General features: G+C 42.8%; 1 protein-coding gene across 1 annotated transcript in view; it reads right to left on the bottom strand.

Annotated features, from left to right (window-relative positions):
- ANTXR1 (ANTXR cell adhesion molecule 1) overlaps positions 1-21466 on the bottom strand; it is a 255318-nt gene that overhangs the window by 119739 nt on the left and 114113 nt on the right. The window contains exons 11-12 of the mRNA XM_027555677.1: positions 14066-14135; positions 12491-12569 (exon numbers count right to left, since the gene is read on the bottom strand). Of these exons, the coding sequence (XP_027411478.1) occupies positions 12491-12569; positions 14066-14135 (149 nt within the window). The remainder of the gene's footprint in view (positions 1-12490; positions 12570-14065; positions 14136-21466) is intronic.

The raw sequence follows: 21466 nt of genomic DNA, 5'->3' as shown, positions 1-21466 counted from the left end.
ACTGAAGAGCCTCTTGATGAAAGTGAAAGAGGAGAGTGAAAAAGCTGGCTTAAAATTTAACATTTAAAAAATGAAGATCATGGCATCTGGTCCCATCCCTTCACGGCAAATAGATGGGAAAACAATGGAAACAGTGACAGACTTTATTTTCTTGGGCTCCTAAATCACTGCAGATGGTGACTGCAGCCATGAAATTAAAAGACGCTTGCTCCTTGGAAGAAAAGCTATGACCAACCTAGACAGCATATTAAAAAGCAGAGTCATTACTTTGCTGACAAAGGTCCGTTTAGTCAAAGCATGGTTTTCCCAGTAGTCACATATGGATGTGAGAGCTGGACCATAGAGAAAGCTGAGAGCCCAAGAATCGATGCTTCTTAACTGTGCTGTTAGAGAAGACAACGTAAGGAGATCAAACCTGTCAATCCTAAAGGAAATTACTGGAAGGACTGATGCTGAAGCTGAAACTCCATTACTTTGGCCACCTGATGTGAAGAACTGACTCACTGGAAAAGACCCTGATGCTGGGAAAGATTGAAGGCAGGAGGAGAAGGGGACAACAGAGGATGAGATGGTTGGATGGGATCATCAACTTGATGGACATGAGTTTGAGCAAGTTCCAGGAGTTGGTGATGGACAGGGAGGCCTGGCATGCTGCAGTCCATGGGGTCACAAAGAGTTGGATATGACTGAGTGACTGAACTGAACTCAACTGATTCCTTTGGCTGCTTGACCTATTAATTACTGAGAGAACTGTTTTAAAATGTCCTATTGTGATGGTGGATTTATCAATTTCTCTTTGTAATCTGGTCAGCTTTTTCCTCATATATGTTGAGGATATGTCATGAAGTACAGGTTAGAATTATACTTCCTAGGTTAATGGTTCCTTTTAACATTATGTAATGGTCCTCTTTTTATCAATAAAGATTTTTAGCTAAAAAGTTTAATATAGCTATATTAACTTTATTTTGGTATTCCCTTGACATAATTTTTCTCATACTTTTATTTTTAACCTTTGTGCCCTTTTATTTTGTTGAATGCATGCTTTATTATAAATAAAATAAAGCAGAATATATTTTAAACACAATATATCAGTCTGTGTTTTTCAACTGCTGGGTTTGGTTCTTTATTTATCTTGGTTATGGATTAGTATTTGGAATTTTTATTTCTAAAAATAAATATTACCTTCTTGCTATGTGCTTATCTGAATTTCCTCAAGTATAGATTCAGAAAAATCTTTTTTTTTTTTTTCTCATTTACTCTCAAAACAAGGAAATTTCAAACTTAGGGCAAACATTCTTTAAAATGCCTTGAGATAAAAATACTGAAAGTCAATTCCTCAAACATCCAAGAAAAACAAATCAGCACAATCCTCCAAAACATATTTGAAAAGATTCTTATGTATACAAGGGTTATCAAAATAGAGATGCCGCCAAACTATTTTTATTTCAGTTCATAAACAACATCTGACATCTGAGTTTGGCATTCTGATATTCCTGTGGTCTTTCAGCCTTTCTAATGACAGTACAAGAAACCATAGCTCATCTTGTTAAAATAATAGTAATAAATACTAGGATATTGTAAAAAAAAAAAAAAACAAAACACACCTTGAATTATATATGTCTCGCCTAAGGCCAGATAATAAATAGATGAGAGTGATTTGTGACTAGTGTATTAATTGTTTGTAAATGAGATGGTGTGTTTGAAGTTATTTGAAAACAAATTTTTCTTGGGAGGAGCTTTAAGCTCACTTTAGTCTGAAATATAATCTCACTTGTATCAGGCGAAGGTTGGCTAGTTTGAACCACACTAAGAGAAACTTATCTCCAGTGTCACCAACAAAAGGCTTTCCTTTATTTTCAAAATATAAAAGCCAAGCTCATTTGTTACACCATTTAGGACTGATAGTATTTGCCTTACTCTTTCACTAGATCACTTTTAGTTCTAGAATTTCACTTTCAACATTGGAAGAAGTCTGAAAGTTTTTCTAGTCCAGTTGCCTATCTGATGCATGAATGGCCTTTACATAATTCTGCCAATTTATCAAGTTGCCTGGACTTGAATATAACCACAACAGGGAGTTGACTCCCACCTGTACGGAGCACCCAATCAGAAAGACCTTTTACAAAACTAAGCCACAAACTATCCATCAGCCTATTCTACTCCACTCTTTGTAAACTCATGGACTGTAGCCTGCCAGGCTCCTCTGTCCATGGCATTTTCCAGGCAAGAATACTGGAGTGGGTTGCCATGCCCTCCTCTAGGGGATCCTCTCAACTCAAGAATTGAACCTGGGTCTCCCACAATGTAGGCAGATTCTTTATCATCTGAACCACCAGGGAAGCCCCATTCTACTCCTTAGATATACACAATAAAAGCAGTTGTACCTCAGGAGAGCCCAGCCCTTGAAATATTGAAAATGTCTATCAAATCTTTATATCTTCGGTCTCAATTCAGTTTTTTGAGGTTCTCCTTTGTAGTGTCCTTACTATTTAATATGATACTTGAAAGATGTTCCTTCAGCAAGTTGAAAGGTTCTATCAACTTCCTTAGGCTCAGATACCATTCTCCTGTTAATTCAATCAGAAGTCAGAGACTGTCACTGCACTGATTCTTAGAGAACCTATAACATCAGCCTAAGGAAACTAACATTGGGTATCTATTCTGTACTAGGACCACTGCCAGCTGTTTAAGGCCTGGGATTTTAGCCACACTGATCTGATCCCAAAGTCCATGATGGTTCCTACTTTTCTTCCTCAACTAAGTCTTTCCTTCGTACTTTGCTAAGCCACATCTTTCACAGGACATATCACCTATAATTACAGCAATAAGAAAGTAACAGCCATCCTTTTTCAGGGGCTGATTATGAGACACTAATGAATCACTTGTAGCCCTAGGGTTGTGAATTGGTCATTCTTGGAACAAAGTTTCTTTCACCTCAAATAATGGAACACTAAACTGGAGCCTGTTCCTTTCCAAATGACCAAATTATAAATCAGGGACATCCAGACAAATAATATTTTGCTAAAAGACTTGGAATAAACAAATGCTGAATTAATCTTCCAAAAATATTGCCTTGTTCTTTCTTTGAATGGTTTCCCATCACCCAGACTCCATCTTTTGTCATTCAAACACTCTGCAATGTCAGTCTCCTATTTCCCCTCCAACCCTGACACCCCTTATTCTTCCAGGATAGGAATTCTTCACCCTCTGTGAAGACATGGGGGCTAAATGGATAAGGAGAAAGATGGGAGAAAGGTGCACACGGGAGTGAGCTGTACAGGCAGTGGAATGATGTCAGGGTGAAGAATCTATAAGCAAAACTGGAGTGTGGGGCTTGGTCCTGCCCTTCTCCACTGGTTGTTTGGAAGGGACTTGTCTTCTCCATGAGTTTTTTCCTGTAATTGAGAAATACAATTGGGGAGAAATAAAAACTGGGGAGGGTCTTGTTGGGAAAAAGACACTCTGAGCTCAGTACATCGTGAGCCGTCTACATGTTATTCTTGAATTTCTGGAATTTGTCCAGCTCCCTTTTGCAGGAAGTCATGAATGCCTTCTTAAGTAATTGAGAATTCGGGTTACAGTTAGAACCTGGTAACCCGCTAGGACCATTAAATGGACTCTCCCCAAAGTGTGCAGTGCTTGTGTCAACTTACTTATCCACAGGCCTGGGTGGAGGCTCACAAGTCTTTAGAATAGACAAAGAATTTCTGGATATCCTGTGGTATTTGTCTTTTGCACCCCCAAATATAATATTTACCTTTTATGCCACCAAATACAGCATTTACCTCTTGGAGTATGTATTCTGCCTTGATAACTAGTTTGTATGTTCTGGAGGGCAAAGACAGGCTACGCGCTTCTCTGAGACCCTAACACTTGGACCATAGTACTATTTCATACATGCCAGTCCCAGTCTTTGGCTCTGTTCACCATCAGCAACTGCTTCTCTAAACTACTTTACTTAATGAAGAGGCCCACATGCTTATAGCTGCTGGTATGAATTAGCTACTTCAAAGATAGCTACCTATTTTGATTAATGGACTGTTTTGTTTACCTTGGAAAAGAAATAGAAGAAAAATGACTTCTCTGATTTCTACTTTTTCTGAAGAGTGAGCATTAGTTTTTTATTAAGTTGGAAGGCGAGATTGCCACTCAGCACAAGGTTCTGGATTCATTCCCTACCAGGCTGGTGAAATTCAAGAAATTTTGGCAAGGGCAGTCACGCCAACTGTCTGTTTACCTAGATAGTTATACAACTACAAAGCTGGGCTGGATTTTTATTTTCCTAAGTTATTTCAAAGCAATTAGTAACAGAATTGAACTCACTTACAAAATGAACCCAGGAAGTTGCTAAGAATAGAACTCTGCAGACAAGGTTGGAAGATGCCCCCTGACCTCCATCTGAAGCCTCGCTTTGCTGCAGCCACTGGAGCATTCTTCTATGGCTCCAGCACACTGTCTTCTGAGCTAGCCCTAACCAAGGCTGCCTGTGCAACCCCAGCCTTCACTGGCAGCATCCAGGTTATTTAAGTTACCATCGCCTTGGTTTCTGGTGAAAGTGAAAGTCGCTCAGTTGTGTCTGACCCTTTGTGACCTCATGGACTATATAGTCCATGGAATTCTCCAGGCCAGAATACTGGAGTGGGTAGCCTTTCCCTTCTCCAGGGGATCCTCCCAAACCAGGGATCAAACCCAGGTCTCCTGCATAGGAGTCAGATTCTTTACTAGCAGAGCCACAAGGGCCCTTGGTTTCTGGTACTCCAAGGCAAACTCAGGCCATGACAGTTTTCCTACGACACTGCTTTCCTCTAGATTCTTTTTTTGAAGATGAAAAATGTTTATTTCCTAAATGAGGAGATATTGGCATTCAACATCAAAACAGCATTCTGTATTATACTTAAAGTAAACACTAGAGAAAAACTCCAACTAAGGAAGGCTTCTCCAACTGGTCCCAGTTATCTCTATCTTCTCTCCTAACATCCTATCCCAACTAACCACAGCCACATGGGCCTCAAACACACCTTCACCCAGGCCATACCCTGAGCAAATTTATCATCTTTCTTGTGAATCAATCCTTCTTTGACTCCCCAGACACTCCATTTCACCGTATCACTGGGCATTGTTCATTTCTCAATGAAAGCACTTATGTCAAATTGCAAATCTTTGCAGTACTTGTCTGTTTCCCATGCATTATCTTTGTGTTCCTTGGACTTAGCAAATGCAGTTACTTAGATTCTGTATCAGTCGCAATGGTTTTGTCTGCTTTGTGCTGTAGATCCTCATGTGCCAGAGCCTGCCCTGAATCTTGATCTTGATAGCACACACACACATTTTTTCTCACTCTTTTTCTGGGAAAAATCCCATTAGTTTTGGAAAAGAACTGTCTCAATTCATGAAAATCTGAAGAATAAAATCATTTAAAAACCCTTGGGAAACAAATTGGTACTATGTTCATCCATATAGAAGTCAAATGTGCTCCAAACCCCAGTGAGTTGTGGCTATCTCAGGGCACGCTGGAGGATCTAGGCTGTCAGAAAATTCTGAGCTTGCAGTTCTCATCTGTGTGAAATGGTACCTCCTGTGATAAGACGCTTCCAGACATGCTGGGTGTGATAGCATATTTTAAATTATAATACTAGAAATCTTCTATGTGGTAATGACACATCAAATTTAGTTAATACTTGTTTTGACTCATTCTTCTAAATAGTCTCCATGATTCATTTACTGAGAAAACTTTTTTTTTCAAAAATAGTGAACATTAACAGAACACACCACTATGTATAAAGTAGATAAACAACAAGATTTACTGTATAGCCCAGGGTACTATATTCCGTATCTTGCAGCAACCTATAATGGAAAAGAATTTGAAAAATTATATATATATATATGTAAAACTGAATCACTTTGCTGTACACTTGACACTTGCACAATATTATAAATCAACTATACAAAAAATATTGAAGAAACTGCAGCTTAACCCAGTTTGACTTATCACCAGATCTAATTTACTGGTGCTGCTTTCCCTCGTTATTATGCAGGCAACATCTTCAGTCTTTCCCAGCCTGTTGGAACAGGCTTATCATGGACTCAGAAGGAAGCATACTTCTTAATCAGGGGAAAATAGGCTGTTTATAAATAATGAACAGCAAATCTTTTAATGAGATAGTCCCTTAGACTTTTACTCAGCAAGGAGAGGGAATATCAATGAACTAACACACAGCTGTCACTTTTTAAACTTTACAACAAGACAGACACTGAGACAGGCTCAGATTAACTTGCCCAAGATCACTGTAGGAAATGGAAGGGCTAGAACCTGAAATTAGGATTTTTGACTCAATATTATTCTTAATTCTTCCATTATGCTGTAATCATAGAGCATTTGTTCTGGTTTTGATGCCTTAGGGTTAAGTCTGTTGCATTTTTATTTTAATTCAAAAATTTTCTCTGAATAGGAACTGACATGAGTCCTCTCAGATTTACTCAGCCTTGTCACTGTGGGGCTTCCCTGGTGGCTCAGTGGGTAAAGGATCAGCCTGCAATGCAGGAGACACAGGAGATGTGGGTTTGATCCCTGGATCAGGAAGATCTGGAGGAGGAGGGTATGGCAACCTACTCCAGTATTCTTGCCTGGAAAATTCCATGGACAGAGGAGCCTGGTGGACTATAGTCCATGGGGTTGCAAAGAGTCAGACACGACTGAGTGACTGAGCATGCTCACATTCACACCATTGTAGCCAGGCTATTGATCATATAAATTAGGAGGAAAGAGAGGGTGTCCACTGAGTTAGTGTTGATTTTAGACTTTTATGTCTAACTTTAGGTCTCCTCTTCAAAGATTGTGATTCTCCAACCTGGAAACCAACACTAATCAAATCCTAATAGTTAATAGGGAAGAGCATCAGCTGGGTCTCACTGCTGATCACCAGGTGACCAAGGGTGTGGAGTGCACATCCTAGGAAAGTAATTGGCAACCTGAGAGATGGACCTCAATTAGAAGGCCCCAGATATTGATACAAAATAAGAGGGAAAAAAAAAAGTCATGTTTCCTGGGAGGGACCATGAACAAACTATGCTTATGGCCGTATCCAGTCCTGCTCAGGTTGGTTTCACTTTAGCAGAAGGTCACTTTCCACTTCTCACCTGTTATTATCATTTTTCAAACCACCACTTGGGTTTTGTCTCCTTTATGAAGCCCTCATGACTCTTCGTGGATTCTCCCCTTTTTCTCTACTCTGAAATCCTACAGCATTTATACACCTGGCTCCCACAACCTTGTTCTTTATTACATACTCTTTTATGAGTTTGTTGGATTCACGTCTCAAAATGGATTTTAAGTTCCTTAAGGACAGCGACTTGTAAAATGTAAATGGAGCACCAGAGACACAGGAAGAATTTGAGAAATACTTGTTGGATGATTCTCTGGTTTTTGTACACTTCAGGTGGAAAATTATACAATTTTAAGGTTATTTACATAAAAGAAGACAATCTTTCATAAAAAGTTCTGGTAAGGTCCTAAATTTGCTTGCATTGTTATCAAAATGACAAATTGCTTTTTGCTATTTCCCTTAGAGCAGTACATTTGGGTGATTTTTCTCAACCTATTTCTAGAGCTGGGGAAAAAAAAGGAGGCTGGTGAAGACTCTTAGAGATGGGATGTATTCAAATATGCTGGGAAGAGAGAGCTTTGGATCTTTGACCATTTTCTATAGTCATGGAGCTCAACAAAGTTTACCATTTGTATAGGAATCTTTTAGTTCTTGGATGGAAAAATGTCTTTCCTGTAAAACTTCATGGAATTTCTGCTCCTGGCAGAGGCAATAGTTATTCATTGCAGATCTTGAAAACTTGTGACATGGTTGTCCAAATGGGCACCAAATAAAGCGAGAAAAGAACAGGTTCAACTACATATTTTAAAATTATTTTTGGTTCCAGGGGATGGACTGGGCAGGCTGCAACTGGCACTGACAAGACTAACCCTTTACTCAGACCCAAGGGATCATTTTTGATCTAAAAACCTTGTCCTTCAAACCAGCTGCCCAAGAAACAAAGGGAAGTCCAAGACCTTCATATTCTGGAGGACCACCCACTCCTCTTGCATCTCTATTTGTCCAGTGATGGCTTTAGTCCTTTTAATTTGAGCTTCTACAGGACCTGCTGGGGACTGGGGTTGAATATTTCACTATAGGTCCTCTTCTCTGGATGATTTTGGCCAATTTGTCTGCCCCCTTGCAATCACTTGGGTTTGATCAAGCCACAAACATGTTCTCACAGGACTACATGTTGTGTTGAAAGAGTTATTTTGTTACACTGGGACTCTGAAGTGAGGAGCAACTCCTTGGGAAGAATCTCCAATTAGGTCCATCATTTTGACTAAGCTTCCACTATAATAACAACTAACATTTATTGAACACTTACTACAGGCCAGCCCTTCTACCAAGCCCTTTACATAATCATTTCATTTAATACTCACCATACTGCGAAGGGATGCAAATTATTATTATTCTAATTTTACAGATTACGAAGTTGAGGTACCTAGAGGCTAAATAACTCAGTCATAGGCCACGGGACTAGTGGACAAAAAACTGATGTGATTCCTCCTCTGCCTCAGATCCTCTCTGGCTTTAGCCTTCTTCCTGTCAACTGAGGGCTACTCCTTGGCCAAAGCCCTTGGGACCATTCTTTTTTTTTTTTTTTTAATTATTTACTTAAGTATAGTTAATTTATAATGTTGTGTTAGTTTCTGGTGTACAGCACAGTGATTCAGTTATATTTATATATGAGTATATAGACTCTTTTTCATATTCTTTCCATTATGGTTTATTATAGGATATGGAATTCAGTTCTGTGTGCTACACAGTAGGACCTTGTTATATATCTATTAAATATATAGTATTTATTGGATATATGGCATTTTGTATCTGCTAATCCCAAACTCCTGATTTATCTCTTGCCCATCCCTTTTCCCCTTTGGGAACCATAAGTTTGTTTTCTATGTGAAGTTTCTTTGTATCATATTTTAGATTCCACGTATAAGCGGTAGCATATGGTACTTTGTTTTCCTCTACTTACTTCACTTAGTATGACAATCTTCACCTAGTACAACGATAGGTCCGTCCTTGTTGCTGCCAATAGCATTATCTCATTTTTTTTCATGGCTGATTAATATTCCATTGTATATATGTAAATTACATCTTATTTATTTATTCATCTGTCAATGGAAATTTAGGTTGCTTCCATGTCCTGGCTATTGCAAAACGGTATTGCTATTAACATTGCAATGCATATTTCCTTTGAATTAGATATATGCCCAGGAGTGGGATTGATGGATCTTATGGCAACTCTATTTTTAGTTTTTTTATGGATCCCCCATACTGTTCTCCATAGTGGCTGCACCTTGGGGCCATTCTTGATTCCTCTCCTCTCAAGCCGTATGTCTAACGATTTGGGAAATATGCTAGCTTTGCCTTCGGAACATATCTGACTATGATCTCTTCTCTCGTCACCATTGTTCCCACCTGAGTCAAGTTGCCATCATCACTTGTGCCTGAAATATTGCCATAACCCTCCTAACCAGTCAAGGTCCTTCTATCCTTGTCTTCCTATTGGCCATTCCAGCAGCCAGAGTGAACTTTCAAATGCAAGCCAGGTTGCGTTGCACCTCTGCAAAAGCCAAAGTTCTCACAAGACCCTCCACTCTCCATCCCATACCCTCACTGCCTACTGCTTGCCTCACTCTCTCCTTGTGACTAATCACCAGCCCTCTTTCTTCCTTGAATATACCAGCTGCCCCTGGTGATGGGCTCTGAGCAGTGGGGCTCACCGTTCGCAAATTCTCCCTCACAGTTAACTTCAGAGTCTCTATTCAAACGCCACTTCTCAATGTATCTCTATTTAAAATTTGTACTCACTCACTCACGCAGTACCAAATTCCCTTACTTGGTTCTATTCTTTTCTTTGTTTTACTTCTGGTGGTATGGGTTGTGTGATCTTAGTTCCTCCACCAGGGATTGAACCCAGGCCCATAGCAGTGAAAGCATGGACTCCTAACCTCTGGATCATCATGGAATGCCCTTGGCTTTTTTTTTTTTTTTTCTAGAGCTTATATCACTTCTAACATAGAGTGTGATTCATTTGTTATGTCTATTGTTCGCTGTCTGCTTTCTCCCCTGCATCCCTGTGAGATAAGAGATTTTTGTCCTTTGTGTCTTCTAACGTATCCTGAGCACCCCGGGCAGTGCCCATCTGGCACATTGTGCGTGATCAGTGAATATTTGTTGAATAAATGAGTGAATGGACCTGGATCTAAAATCTTAGGGTCCTTATAACTTTGTCATAGATATGCAGCCTTCTCAAGTGAAAGGCGAATAATGCAGATGTTATGAGGTGATGGTGATCAAGGGTTAGTTGAACAGAAAACTTAGTGATTTGCTCTCAGATTAAGGAGATGGGAAATGTAAGGGAGGGGGCGATACTAGAGTGACTTGACTGGGAGTTCTTTTCCTTTTGGGTTATGTCAGTGAGGACACCATCTCTTTTTGGCTTAGAGGCCCAGGACTTGAGTTTATCGTCCTGCCCCTGCCACCCCACAGGCTTGGTCCCGAGATATTTCCCCTTCCCACCTCCCTGCCCTCGCGACTCAGGACATGGCTGTTTCTCTGGTCCGGTCAGACATAATGAGAAACACAGGCCCAAACTGTTGGGTCATTCCAAAACGGGGAGGAATCTGGAATGGCGTTGTTAGATTTGGGGTATTTTAATCATTTCCTGCAGGTTGGCAGTTTCCAACAGGGTCAGTTTCTGAAAGAATCGGGCAGGGCATGCTTGGAGACATGTCACTGCTCCCGCATCCAGCTTTCAGATTTGGTCTCCAGATTTGAGGTTCCACTGAGGTGTGACTGAGACACAAACATCGCTCAGGGGTGACAAGTCTGACACGTCTCTGTGATGACGCTAGGCTCTTACTTTGGTCAAGTGGAACTTTTCCGTTGTCTGTACCCACTGCATTGGTTTACCCAGCTGTCAAGAAAGCTGAGTGGCTCCTAACATAGGATGGACTGTATATGTGTGGGGGGAGAGGTGGAGGAGGGACAACTGAGGAAGCTGGGTGCATCGTCCCTCGTGAGGCCTGGCCTCCTGCTCCTCCAGGAAACAATTCATGTTTATCTTGTCCAGCTCCAGGGCCTGACTGCTCTCCCTCATCCACCTGGATAGTGTTAAGGACACAAACCCCAATCACTGAGGGATTCTAACGACATGCCCTCCAAAGGCCAGCTGGAAAGTAACTAAGGTACCTATCTAAGTTGGCCAGCAGGTCACAAAATGCTAGTCTCTAGAGTGATCTTCCCAGGTGGTGCTAGTGGTAAAGAAGTCTCCAATTTGCCTGCCAATGCAGGAGACATAAGAGGCACAGGTTCAGTCCCTGGCTTGGGAAGATCCCCTGGAGGAGGGCATGTCCCCAAGGATAGAGGAGCCTGGTGGGCCACAGTCCATAGGGTCGCAAAGAGTCAGACACAACTGAAGTGACTTAGCATGCAGAGCAATCTCATGGGAAAAGTGCATTTGGTAGAATAGAAACTGAATATTCAACAAAGATCCTTTTGGAAATGTTCGTATTAGGAGCTGAGGTCTGTATATGAGCTAACAAAGCCCTGACTGCTCTCTGACGGGCTGAGCTCCAAGACACTGACAGTGGGAGCAACCTCATAAACCCAGGGGTTCCCAGCCATAGTTGCACAAGAGAACTCCCAAGGGGGCTCTGAACCCACCAAAGCTGGGGCCCGCTGCACAGACTTTGTCCCAGTTGGTCAGGGAAGCCATATTTTTAAAAAGCTTTCCAGGTGATCTCATGGTAGCCAGAAATGAATACTACCTTCCATGAAGGACCCAGAGATGGGGCATCGGAGGAGCTGGCAGAGGATACAGTCTGCCCTCTGCCTCACTACCCCTATGGGCCAAGGTCCCTTCCCCTTCTCTCCCACTTCATGAATTTTCCATTTTCCCCTGGATTATTTTCACAAGCATATTAACAAGTGGCAACTTTTCCAATTCTAAATAAAAGCCTCTCTTTTTACTCCACCTCTTCCTTCAGCTACTGCACCACGCACCACCCACCTCCCCCCTGCTTCCTTTTAGAGGAAAAACTCCCTAAGATGGGTTTTCTGTATATACTGTGCCATTTCCTTCTGTGCATTTTCTCTTAAACCCAGTCCATCTAGGCATCCCCACTCCATACTGCACAGGCCCTGGCCCCATCGTACCGTCTGGTCATGCCAGTGTGTCCAGGTCTCACTTTTAGTAACAGAAATGGGGAACCTGGGAGGCACAGGCCTTCCTGATACACTCCTGACATGTGTACAGCCCCTGAGGTGGCCAAAGGCTGGCCTCGCAGTGCCAGAGTCAAAGCTCAGTTAACAGAATGCAGAACTGGAAAAAACTCGCCAGGGAGATGAGGATGACAGTGATGTTCTCGGTCAAGGGAAAGGCAGGGACTTACGCAGTGTGTGGTGGTGATGATGACAGAACTGGAGATGAAGGAGAGGCCGTCGTTCATGCTGACCTGAAGTGCGGCTTTCCTGCAACGACACGGGGACCAGGGATACTCAGCATGGCGTGCAGACACACAGGGCCCCGGGGGCTCCGTTCTAAACCACCCTCTGAGCTGGCTCCTTTGTAAAACACGGAGGATGCTCTCCAGGGGCCCATCCATCTCTAACACCCTAGAGAGATGTCAGGATACACCCGGCTGGTGCAGCAAGGCAGTGTATCCAGCCTTTCTTACATCATGGCAAATAGAATTGAATGGGCAGAGGCTGCTCCCGTTTAATTTACTTGCCACACTGTAGTAGGTAGGAAGAGGTAGTCTTAACAAACGGTCCAAATCAGCGGGGGATGAACTGGTTAAGCTAGAAACTGTACAATTGTTATCTGGAGTCTCAGTGATGAGATTCTGATGGTGATGGTTTGTTACCACCCAGCCAACACAGAAAGGTACAGCAGCACATGAGCTAACCTGCCTTCTATTTCCTCCCATCTAGAAGATGCTCATTGAGACACAAGCTTGCCTTCTGCAGCATGGACACAGGGCTAGTTTGTGGAATCAGTGGCATCATGAGCTGATGTCAGGCAACTAGATTTGGAGGCTTTGTGATTTGAACAAACGATTGAAAGCAGAATTCAGATGAACAAGTGTAGCATTTTTCCTTAAAGCTACCATTCTGTCTTCAGTCTGTTAGAGATGTGTTTACAGAGAGGTTAGTTTCTTTCTCTCACCAACACTGCTTGTCTGTTTCCCTGCATATTTTTTTCTTGCTCAGGATGCTAATTCTCTTCCTTCTCTTGAATATTTTGATCTCATCTCACTAGCACTTATCACAAATGCATCACTGTGAGATTTTCTCCGTAAATTAGTTCACAGAGGCTTGGGCAGTGTGGATGAAGACACGGAGGAACACTGAACATGGCCTCAGAGGGTCTGACTGTAGGGTCCTGAATCAGCTGTGGATCACTTAGCCTTGCTGAGCTTCTTTTCTGAGTTTCCTTACGACAGCGCTTTGGGCAGCCTGAGAGCTTTCTAGAAATGTAGTTGTGATGAAGCCAGACAGACCTTGTTTTGAACTCATACTCTTCCACTCACTATGTGACCTCGACAAGCTACTTAAATTCTCTCTGCTACAGACTGCACATCTGTAAGATTGCGATGGTTCATTGGGCTTCCCTGATGGCTCAGAGGGTAAGGAATCTACTTGCAATGCAGGAGACCCTGGTTTGACCCGTTTGGGGAAGGTCCCCTGGAGAAGGGAATAGCAACCCACTCCAGTACTCTTGTGTGGAGAATCCCATGGACAGAGGAGCCTGGCAGGCTACAGTGGATCTTGGGAGAATCAAGGTCCCCTCTGTGAAACACTGATGCAGTGCCTAGCTCACTGCACTCATAGCACCACCATCATTATCTGGAGGAGTCTAGAGAAAGGTTCCATAATGACAGTGAAGAGCGACTCTTCTCCTTTTGTCCGCCCCGTCCTCCTCTCACTTCCCTGGCTGTGGGGTTTAGTTGCTGGTGGAAACTTACATGCCAACTTCCTTTAAGATAGGTGCTGGACACAGCAAATAAGTATCTTCCACAGTGAAGGGCTTCTCATCTGTAAAAAGGAAGTCACTGGATTAAGAGGAGTGAGGCAAGTTGATAATTTCATATTCGGTGCCTCCTGCAGACCATCAACCAAGTCCTAGAAGACACTAGAAAAGCCGTGATGTTTTGAAATATAAACTTGAGTTGTAAAATCCATTAGAGTGAACGCAAGCTCTTCTGCCTGAATGCTTTCTAACCTGTATATCCAACTGAGTCTCAGTGAGCACACAGAGTGAGCTTTTACCACAGACCAGGCACAACCGAGGGGAAATGAGAAGGTATTAGACTGATCCTTGGGAGCTTCAAGTCTAGGTCTAGTTTGAGACAGGAGTCATATTCATGGGAAAAGTTTGTTGATTCAACATTGTTTATTGATACAATAGCCAAGACAGGGAATCCACCTAAGTGTCTATCTACAGATGAATGGATAAAGAAATTAGGGCATATGTGTGTAGAATGCAGTATTATTCAGCCATAAAAGTGGAAACCTCGCCATTTGTGACAACCTGGATAGACTTTGAGGGCATCATGCTAAGTAAAATGTCAGACAATGAGAGACAAACACTGTATAATCTCACTCATATGTGGAATATAAAAAGGAGAAGAAAAAAAAAACAACCAAAAACAGAACTCACAGATACAGAGAACAGATTGGTTGTTACCAGGGGCAGGGGTAGGTGGGGTAGGTGAAATGAGTACGGTGGTTAAAAGGTACAAATTTCCAGGTATAAAATAAATAAGTAATGAGCATGCAATGTACAGCATGATTTTTTTTACAAGAGTAAATCTTAAAAGTTCTTATCCTAAAGGAAAAAATTATAACTATGTGTGGTGATGGATGTTAACTAGATTTAATGTGGTGATCATTTCACAATATATAAAAATACTGAACCATTATGTTGTATACCTGAAACTAATTATATCTCAATTAAAAAAAAAATTGCTGACAGATACAAGAAGTAGCTAAGCCAAAACATCATTTGGCTTCAGAAGACAGAGAGCAGCTCCCTCTAGGTGGGTGACATGATAAGGTCACAGGGAACATAACAGCAGCTGAGTTTTGGGGGAGAGATGGGAAGATGCATTCCTGGTGGAAGAAATGGAAAACAGCAAAGACAGAGCAAACAAAAGGGATGCTCCAGGGTAGGACACAAGGAGGATTTGAAAAGATCAGTATAGGAAAATGTTTGGTCCAAGTTCTTTGAGTTAGACCGAGGGATTTGGACCTAAGCCTATGTGGCTATGTAAAGAACTTTGGAGGTTTTTGGAGAAAAACTTGAAGTGATGATTTTGGAAGTTTTAGCCAATGTAGTTATGAAAGATGGATTCAAGCGGGGGAGGAATCTGGAGCTGGGGGATTTCTTTTTCTTATCCTAATGGATGTCCAGGGAAAAACTTAAGCAGCTTTAATCTGGAACTCCTTAAAAACTTCATCATATCTCAGATTCTGGGGCCAGAAGCAGGGCTGAGAAGTTACTATACTCAGCATATGGTAGCCATTCTTTCATGACTCAACATTTATTGGGAACTCAGCATTCTTTGTTCAAAAGATTGTAGTAGGAACTGTAGGTGATATGAAGATGAATAAATATGCCCCTTTAATCAAGTTGTGAATATAAATGCCTAGAAGACAGAAAGGAATCCATGTGTAATGGAAGGATGCTATGCTGCTGTTGCATTTGATAGGAAATTGATATCTCTAATGACATTTAAATGCAATTGACACTAATCACTTGCCTGAGTGGAGATTAGGAAGCTTCGTGCCCTCCATGATAGGATTTAAGGACCAGACCCACATGAGACAGGAGCTGGAGGACACATCTGAGTTCTAAGCACTGAGTCTCCATGGAAGGAGGAAAAAGGGATGGCCAATTACAGTTTCCCCTGATGTCTAGGGAGACCTTCAAGTGGTGAAAAGGTAGGGAGATTATTCCAAGTCATTCATTCAAAAAATATTTCTTCAAGACCTACTATGAACTAGAAACACAGGCTTTTAGAAGAGAAACATGGTCTCTGTTTTCATGGATTTTATAGAAGTTGCAGGGGAGATAGTTGTTAAACACATTCAATTTTTTGAAGCAGTAAAAATACTACATTTACTTAGTCTTCAGTACAAGATTTTTTAATTGAAGGAGAGTGGATTTATAATACTATATTAGTTTCCAGTGTATACCATGGTGATTCAATATTTTTATAGATTATACTCCATTTAAAGTTATTACAAAATAATGGCTAAATTTTCTTGTGCTGTACAATATAGCCTTGTTGCTTATTTAAACATTTATTTATTAAAAATATATTCTCTTGAATGTCTACCATGTGCCAAGCATTATGCTAGGTCTGGAACTGAACACAATAGACAAAGCCTCTCACTTTTTTTTTTTTTTTAATGGCCAGTGTTTTAGTTATCTATTGGAATTAGGGATGTGGCCAAGATCTATGTCCTGGGGAACATCAGATATTGAACTTGCTAATAATAAGTGGCATTTATTTCCTGTTATTCTTTGGGTCTGTAGCCTAAGGAGAAGGGATAATTAGCAGAACAAAATGCAGACACTCTTACACCTTCCAGACAGAGGTCACCTACTAAATCAAAACTTCAGTTAGAGTTCTAATGAGTAACGCTGTTTGCGGGAGGGCTTCACATAGGAAATACAATGAACATTGGGTTTTGCTGAGTGAACAGGAGTTCTGGAGGAGGAGAAATCATGAGGAAAGTACAGCAAAGCACAAAAAAATACTGTTATTACACATATTACTATTTAATTAAATTGTGTTCAGTACAAAGAAGGAGAATCAGGGGGCAGACTTTCATCTGGAAGGTCAGGAAACATTTCCTTGAGGAAAGGCTCTGTGAGCTGAGACCTGAGGCCAGGTGGAGAGGAAATGGGTTGGCAAAGAGGTGGACCTGCACAGATTCTGGGACAAGAAGCAGCCCAGGTCTTAAGGAGCTAGGAGAAAGCTGACAAGGCTGTTGGATTTCAGTGAGACAGCGGGTAAAATACGAGGCTAGAAAAGGCAGCAGGGCCAGCTGATCAAGCCCTTGTAGATCATGGTGGGTTTGGGGGACTTTTCCTAAGTGTAACAGGAAGATACTGGAGTTTCCCCTCATATTTAGAATGAATGCTGGCAGACTGGGCTTCCCAGGTGGCTCAGTGGTAAAGAATCTGCCTGCCAATGCAGGAGACGCAGGAGATGCAAGTTCAATCCCTGGGTCGGGAAAATACCCTGGAGTAGGAAAAAGATTTCCACTCCAATACTCTTGCTTGGAAAATTCCATGGACAGAAAAGCCTGGCGGGCTATAGTCCATGGGGTCACAAATAGTCAGATGGGACTGAGCACACAGCCCGCAGACACTGGCAGATTATGGAATATGTCAGAATAGTGAGTGTGTTGAGAACAATTAAAAGCTTATGAGGACAGAGGCAGATCACACAGGGCTTGAACTGGGCATTATCTTCAAGATGCTTTTCTGTCCATGATGGTGATGATGACAGTGAGACTTGGGGCATGCTGTGTGCTCTAAGTCATCACACACATCACATAACCATTTTACCTTCCAGTAGTGCTGTCAGGGAAGGCTATTATTCCCTTTACTTTATTTTTTAAATTATTTTTGGCTGAAGGGGGTTCTGGTTGCTTTGCGCAGGCTTTCTCTATTTGCTTTCTTTCTCTATTTGTGAGTGGGTTCTACTCCCTAGTTGCGATGCTCCAGCTTCTTATGCCAGCGTCTCTTGGTGCAGAGCCCAGGCTCTAGAGCCCGCAGGCTTCACTAGCTTTGGCCCATGGGCTTAGCTGCCCTTGCCAGGTGGGATCTTAGTTCCTGGACCAAGGATTGAACCTGTGTTCCCTGTACCGGCAGGAGGATTCTTAACCATTGGGCCACCGAGGAAGTCCCTATTCCCTTCCTGTAAAGGTGAGCAACAGACAAAGATGGAGACACTTGCCAAGTGTTACACAGGAGAGCTCGCATCAGCACGTGGGCAGTCTGGCCACCACCTCTGGATAAAAGCCAGGCTTGATCTCTTCTCACTATGACCTTGGGAACCAAGGCAAGGCAGGACTCACTAGGCTCATTTTCCAGATGCAAAATGGAGGCTCAGAGAGGCTGTAGTAAACTATGATCTCACAGCAAGTCAGAGGCAAAGCCAGGACTAGGACTGGATTCCCCAGTGTCCACACCAAGGGCCTCTCCGTTCCAGGAAAAGCTCGTATTAGAGGAGAAACAAAGCCCAGGATAGGCGTGGCCAATGACAACCTATATTTACTTGCTCTGGGTGCTGCACATGCTCTAGTAATACATGGGAGTGTGGGGTCCTGCCCACGGAGCCACCAGCCCACCACAGCGCGGCCACAGGAGGCCTTGTGACTCCTGGCTGCATTCTGCGGGGGGAGCGGTAGGGGGCGCAGTACAACCACACGTCCGGGCCCAGGCTCCCTCCCCTGCGCTCTTCCAGCAGTTCCTCTGCTCCCTCCCAACAGGAAAGGCAGGAGAGGTGGAGGTTGTCTCGGTTAGCCTTGGTCAGCCTGGGTCAGCCTTGGTCAGCCTGGGTCCAGCAGACTCCTTTCTCACTTTCCCCCTCCTTTCATTTTCTTTTCCTGCCTGGGAGACCAGCGATTTCAGGAGCAGAGCAGAAGAGACCCTCGCCGCTGAGAAGCCTGAGGAGACGTGGCTGAAGGCGGTGGCACCGCCTCCCACCAGTTCATCGGAGTCCCAGGCTGTGGGCCTGCTCTGGGGAGCTGGCATTTTCGGCTCGGAGAGAGATTGTTTGGTTTGGAGGCTGGTTTCACTTTACCACAAAAATGAGTTTTTTTTTTCTTTTTTTTCTTTCTCTCTAAACAAAGGAGGGCCATTTGGTTTCCATAATTCTGATCATCTGACTCCTTCCTGGAACGTCCACTTGGGAAGCAGGGCCCAAAGCCTTCCTCCTCTGGCTGGGCTACGTTTGGCTCAGGGGCCACGCCAACCTCAGGGCCACCTCTGCCAGAACCACTGGTGTGGTGATGTTTACGGGGCAACATCCACTTTGGAGGATGGTGGAGGGCCCTGGTCCTCTGTCCACTGGCGGCCATTCACTGCTTGTTAGTACCAGGTGGGCGGGGGAAACGGAGGAAAGCTGGGAGGAAATTAGTGAGGGGAGGGGGTTGAAACCAGGCCTTAAGGGAATTTTTGGATGATCTATAAATATAAATGTCCTTGCTTTTTACCTAAGATAGTTCCAAATTCAGTGCATACCCATGACATAGGTGAATTCAAAGCATCTGTCTTACAACAGTCTGATAATCAAACTGAAACTTGACTTAAATCAGGATTTGGGGATCAACAAGTGTCCTTAAACCAAACCATCAGACACCCAGGCTTGGGATCTGAGCAGCTCTGGAGATGAGTACAGGGGTTACAGTGCCGGGTAGACTCCAGAGTCAAACAGATGCAGGTTCAAATCCCAGGTCCTGTGACTAGTGTGTGACTGAGGACAAGTTCCTTATCTGTGAACAGTAATGATGACATCATTGCACTAGGCTGTGTGGGGATTACAAGAGCGCATGGAAGTACATTACTTGGCACTCAAGAAACATTTACTAAATGTTCAGTTCAGTTCCGTCGCTCATTCGTGTCCGACTCTTTGCGACCCCATGAACCGCAGCACGCCAGGCCTCCCTGTCCATCACCAACTCCTGCAGTCCACCCAAACCCACGTCCATTGAGTCGGTGATGCCATCCAACCATCTCATCCTCTGTCGTCCCCTTCTCCTGCCCTCAATCTTTCCCAGGATCAGGGTCTTTTCAAATGAGTCAGCTCTTTGCATCAGGCGGCCAAAGTACTGGAGTTTCAGCTTCAACATCAGTCCTTCCAATGAACACCCAGGACTGATTTCCTTTAGGATGGACTGGTTGGATCTCCTTGCAGTCCAAGGAACTCTCAAGAGTCTTCTCCAACACCACAGTTCAAAAGCATCAATCTTCGGCACTCAGCTTTCTTTATCGTCTAACTCTCACATCCATACATGACTACTGGAAAAACCATAGCCTTGACTAGACGAACCTTTGTTGGCAAAGTAATGTCTCTGCTTTTTAATATGCTGTCTAGGTTGGTCATAACTTTCCTTCCAAGGAGTGAGTGTCTTTTAATTTCATGGCTGCAATCACCATCTGCAGTGATTTTGGAGCCCCCCAAAATAAAGTCTGTCACTGTTTCCACTGTTTCCCCTTCTATTTCCCATGAAGTGATGGGACCAGATGCCATGATCTTCGTTTTCTGAATGTTGAGCTTTAAGCCAACTTTTTCACTCTCCTCTTTCACTTTCATCAAGAGGCTCTTTAGATCTTCACTTCCTGCCATCAGGGTGGTGCCATCCGCACATCTGAGTTTATTGATATTTCTCCCGGCAATCTTGATTCCAGCTTGTGCTTCCTCAAGTCCAGAGTTTCTCATGATGTACTGTGCATATAAGTTAAATAAGCAGGGTGACAATATACAGCCTTGATATATCCCTTTTCCTATTTGGAACCTGATTGTTGTTCCACGTCCAGTTGTAACTGTTGCTTCCTGACCTGCATACAGGTTTCTCAAGAGGCAGGTCAGGTGGTCTGGTATTCCCATCTCTTTCAGAATTTCCCACAGTTTATTGTGATCCACACAGTCAAAGGCTTTGGCATAGTCAATAAAGCAGAAATAGATGTTTTTCTGGAACTCTCTTGCTTTTTAAGTGATCCAGCGGATGCTGGCAATTTGATTTCTGGTCCCTCTGCCTTTTCTAAAACCAGCTTGAACATCTGGAAGTTCACAGTTCACATATTGCTGAAGCCTGGCTTGGAGAATTTTGAGCATTACTTTACCAGCATGTGAGATGAGTGCAATTGTGCAGCAGTTTGAGCATTCTTTGGCATTGCCTTTCTTTGGGATTGGAATGAAAACTGCCCTTTTCCAGTCCTGTGGCCATTGCTGAGTTTTCCATATTTGCTGGCATATTGAGTGCAGCATTTTCACAGCATCATCTTTCAGGATTTGAAATAGCTCAACAGGAATTACATCACCTCCACTAGCTTTGTTCATAGTGATGCTTTCTAAGGCCCACTTGACTTCACATTCCAGGATGTCTGGCTCTAGGTCAGTGATCATACCATCGTGATTATCTGGGTCATGAAGATCTTTTTTGTACAGTTCTTCTGTGTATTCTTGCCACCTCTTCTTAATATCTTCTGCTTCTGTTAGGTCTCTACCATTTCTGTCCTTTATTGAGCCCATCTTTGCATGAAATGTTCCCTTGGTATCTCTAATTTTCTTGAAGAGATCTGTAGTCTTTCCCATTCTATTGTTTTCCTGTATTTCTTTACGTTG

Source organism: Bos indicus x Bos taurus, chromosome 11 (assembly GCF_003369695.1).
Source record: "Bos indicus x Bos taurus breed Angus x Brahman F1 hybrid chromosome 11, Bos_hybrid_MaternalHap_v2.0, whole genome shotgun sequence".
Classification (NCBI taxonomy): domain Eukaryota; kingdom Metazoa; phylum Chordata; class Mammalia; order Artiodactyla; family Bovidae; genus Bos; species Bos indicus x Bos taurus.
Note: the sequence above shows the minus strand (reverse complement) of the source record. Positions and strands in the feature narration are given on the sequence as shown.